Raw genomic sequence first — 4,177 nt, forward strand, 5'->3', positions numbered from 1 at the left:
TGGAGGGCAGTGTCACTGGCCCTCATATGTGGGATCCGAACCGGGGCCCTCTGGCGTCCCAAGCCAGTTCTTAACCATCGCACCACTCGGACGCCCCCCCCCCCGACTTTTTTTAAAAACAAACACCCTAGGAATAGAGCTGGTCACAGAGTGAGCTCCGAGTGAAGTCAAATAAAGACAAGCTCTAAGAATGGAGCTTTTCAGCAATCGGCCAGACAGCTCAAATGGTGACAGTTCTTTGGGGATGGGGTTTTTGGGAGAACTCCAGACCCATTCTTCCCCCTCCAATTGCTGTTTTCAAAGCCACTGTGGAGCTGGAAGAAGGGGGTGGCATTAGGGCAAGTTTGAAAGCAGCAAAGATCACTGCTCCAAGATTCAGCTGTTTTTCTTGAATAAATGTTCCATGGATTGTTGCAAGCCTTTGGTTAATTTCAGAGTTCTGGAAAAGTTGATTTTGACAATTTTGGCCAGTGTTCTCTTTGCTTTTATGGAGGAGTGGTTTTTTTAAGGTTCTTACTCCACCATTCCAGAAGTGCTTACCCTTCTCAGGGCTTTTTACACTCGATGTTCCTTCTGCCTGGAACCATCAGCTCTTCAGAAGGATCTTTTTTTTCTTTCAAGTCTCAGTTTACCCCCAGGTCTCTGTCACCCAAGAAGCCATCTCAGAGTATCCTATCTCAAGCTGACCTCCTGCCCCCAATAGCACATTACTTCCTTCACAGCATCGATTACAATCTAATTATCTTTTCTTATATCAGAGTTTATACTTCAAGTAAGTCTTTCTTTGTAAAGATTCCCCAGGACCTAATACCAATTATTGTTCTAAATTTCTAATGGCGCTAGTCTGCAGAACTACATTACTTTATCCAGCAGCATTCTGTAACCCAGGTGTCAGGAACAAGAGGTTGGATTGATCCCAGGTTTAAAGACTTACAGGGTGAGGAACTGGTGAAAGGTTAAGGGTGAGGGAGGTAAAAGATGCTCGTATGTAGGCACCCAAAATAGGATAGGAATAGTATTAAAGAAACAACAGTGAATCAGGATTTAAAATCTAGGCACAAGTTGGTGAGAACCAGAATTGATAGATAACTGCAGTAAAGAGGAGTTGTGAATGTTATGGTATTATAGCATAAGATTCAAAGTTTGTGGTTTTTAGGGAGGATAGAGTAAGAATGGCCTGAAATTGGCAATGAAGACCATGGAGCACACCTGTCTCCCATCTAAAGAACAAGGGTGTAGTCATCCTCCACTTGAGAAGGTTGACAAGGAAAAGTTCTCTGAGAGAACCAAGTTAGGAGGCAAAAGAAAAGGAAACGTTCAGAGACATGGCTGACAATATAGAGGATTTTTTTTTATAGTTTATGTAAAAATTTATTTGACCAAAATGTAGAAAAAGTGCTACTATTACATATGATACAGCTGCAAGAATCTAAATGAAAAGTGTATGTTCTATTCAATTGCACAATTTGCTAGTGTATCTCCTGGGTAGTGTGATGCGTAAGAAATAGGAGTGAGGGGCAGAGGAGTCAGATAAGCTAGAAGCAGGGTGATTTGGAGTCAGAATTGTAAACTGGCCCCCCACACTGCTGGGGAATATGGAATGTTTCAGCTCTTGAGATGTTAACCGAGAAAGCAACACTATAACAAAGCGAAAATGTGCAGCCTTGTCTACAAAATACTCCATATCCAATTTAATCAGGAGTTTCCTGGTCTTTAATTAACTTGGTCCTGAAGAAGGAATTAAGGTCCTAGATATGTAAATCTTCAATTTACCGTTCCCTAAAGTACAGAGGAGATGAAGTTAGGCCAGTTACTGTATCTCTGCTGCCAGAGAGGCCCCTTCTGACCAGTATTAATAGAAAAATGCTCTTTTTTTTTTTTNTGAAGCAACGTCCTCCACAACTAGACTGAAGAACAAAAGGACAGCAACTTGTCTGTTCTCCTTCCCCCAATTCCCCAATAAAAATCTTTAAGAAAAAAAAAAAAGAACCACTTAAAGGGTGGAATTAGTAGGATTTGGGGACAAAGAAGGTAAAAGAAGAAAATTGTTGCTCAGATTTTATGCATCAGGACAGATCACATTCATTTGATGGAAGGGACAGGGACAAGTTTGGGGTGGGGCAGAGGATGAATTCAACTAGGGACTTCTGCAGGAGAGGGTCGGGAGGCAGGGTGTGGGCCATACCTGGAGGAACGGGCTTTCTGCACGGGCATCAGCATTGCAGGTGGTAGGGCCCCAGGAATTATTTGCTAAATTGGTTTGGTCATTGTTGAACTGACAAGGTCCTCCCTGTATCATTGCAGCAAGGGCCAGGCTGGCTTGAGCTCTCTGAGATGACGGAGCAGCCGGACTACGACCTGGAGACCTTTGTGAACAAGGCAGAGGCTGCCCTGGCCCAACAAGCCAAGCACTTCTCTGCTCTGCAAGGTGGGTACAGCTTCACAGGGTGCGGCTAGAAGATGGGGCCTGTGCAGGCGGTGGCAGCTGCCCTGAGGGAATGGTGTCTCCAAGACCCCCACTAACCCTGAGTACACCACCTTCCTCCCCTTCCTTCCAGATGTCATCAAGGCCTTGCGCCTGGCCATGCAGCTGGAAGAGCAGGCCAGCAAACAAATAAGCAGTAAGAAACAGCCCTAGTGACGACTGCAAATAAAGATGTTTGGTGTCACCCCCAGCCTTTTCACCACCTCGTCCCGCCCCAGTGAACTTTGGGCACCTAGTGGGTCTTGTTAGGGCCTGAGCTGGGACAGGGTCTCATCAGGGAAAGACCAAGTATGGGTGCATCAGGGCCAGGGCAGCTGGGCAAGGTGGTCAGAGGGACATGGGACACTCCTTTCCTTTTCCTCAATTGTAGCCCTGAGGGGAGCAAGCAAGGATGTGAGGAAGGAGCTCTGGGTTGCCCTGTGTGTTGCCCCTCCAAGTGGGAAAGGCGTGCTGGCAGCTCTCCCTTGGTTGGCATTCTGCCTGTATGGACTGGCTGCTGGTGGAGAGGTTGCTGGGGTTGTCCTGCTCTGGGGAGACGGAGGAGCGTTTAGTCCACTTCCTGCTGGCTCTGGCCTGCCTTCTCATCCTTGGTCTGGGCACTGATATGTCTTGTACTTTAAAAAAAGTTTCTGGAACCTCTTCCTCTGTTGCTATTTTTTGAGTCCCAAGAGGATCCCTGCTGTTTACTGTTTTATGTGTTTATACATTGTTTAACAATAAAGAAAGAGGAAACAAGTCAGCCTTTCAGTGGTTTGTGGGAAGGGCCTGGGATGTGTGTCTGAGCCTCCTGGAGCTGAAGACACTACTGCGACTCTGTGTGGTGCTGATTCTGGACCGCCCTGGAGACCAAATCCTCGCCTGCAGCTAAGTGATGTGGTGAAGACTCCAACCTCTGTCTTGTCCAGTGATGCTTCCTAGGTCCCAGGCCCTCTCCTGGGGACAGGAGGTATAAGCAAAAAAGACATGGTGCTCTGTCAATTAGTCTGCCCAAGGCACATTAAAAGATGCTGTGGGAACACTAACAAGAAAGCACTTGGCTTGCTAGGCAGAAAAGGATCTGATGGGCAGCACCAGTTCAGCCTTGAGAAATGAATAGAAGTTTGCCAGGTAGACTGAGGGAACTGGAAGACTCCAGCCAGATTCAGTACCATGGAGCATGAACGATCTAAATGGTAATGTACCACTAAGGTTTTTGGCCTAGGAGCCACACAATCAAGTGTATGTTTTAGAAAAGCCTCAGTCAGGGAGACAGGTGGGCTCCTACAGAAATTCAGAGAACGGTGGGGTCGAACTTACCAGGTTCTGGCCCTCTAAGCCTTGGTTACTTCATTTGTAAAATAGGACATTCTCTACTTCATGGTGACAGAATACATGAATTTGAAGTACCATTAAATAACCAAGTACAGGATCTACATTCAGAAATTGAGCTGAATCAGATGTTGGACAGAAACAGCACTGGTTGTGAGGCCCTAACGTCTTCCAGATTACCTAACTTTTCCCCTTATCTGTAAAATGAGGCCACCAATACCCGTGTAACAGAACTTAAAAGATTAAATGAAAGAATGCCGCCATCCCAGGCCTGAGCACCTCACCTAGAATACCATGAGTCCGTAACCAGTCTTCTGCTTGAATTCCTGACGCCCACTGACCCATTCTCCCCGACCAGCCAGCGGAATCCTTATAAGTTATTCC

The 4,177-nt window shown here is 46.3% G+C and overlaps 1 protein-coding gene across 2 annotated transcripts in view; it reads left to right on the plus strand.

The window, feature by feature from the left end:
- KIF2C (kinesin family member 2C) overlaps positions 1-3,204 on the plus strand; it is a 27,439-nt gene extending 24,235 nt beyond the window's left edge. For both annotated transcript variants that reach the window (XM_019643701.1, XM_019643702.1), the window contains 2 exons: positions 2,305-2,428; positions 2,559-3,204. In XM_019643701.1, coding sequence (XP_019499246.1) covers positions 2,305-2,428; positions 2,559-2,638 — 204 coding nt within the window. In that variant the 3' untranslated portion in view covers positions 2,639-3,204. The remainder of the gene's footprint in view (positions 1-2,304; positions 2,429-2,558) is intronic.
- The last annotated feature ends 973 nt before the right edge of the window (positions 3,205-4,177 follow it).

Source organism: Hipposideros armiger, unplaced genomic scaffold (assembly GCF_001890085.2).
Source record: "Hipposideros armiger isolate ML-2016 unplaced genomic scaffold, ASM189008v1 scaffold_82, whole genome shotgun sequence".
Classification (NCBI taxonomy): Eukaryota; Metazoa; Chordata; class Mammalia; order Chiroptera; family Hipposideridae; genus Hipposideros; species Hipposideros armiger.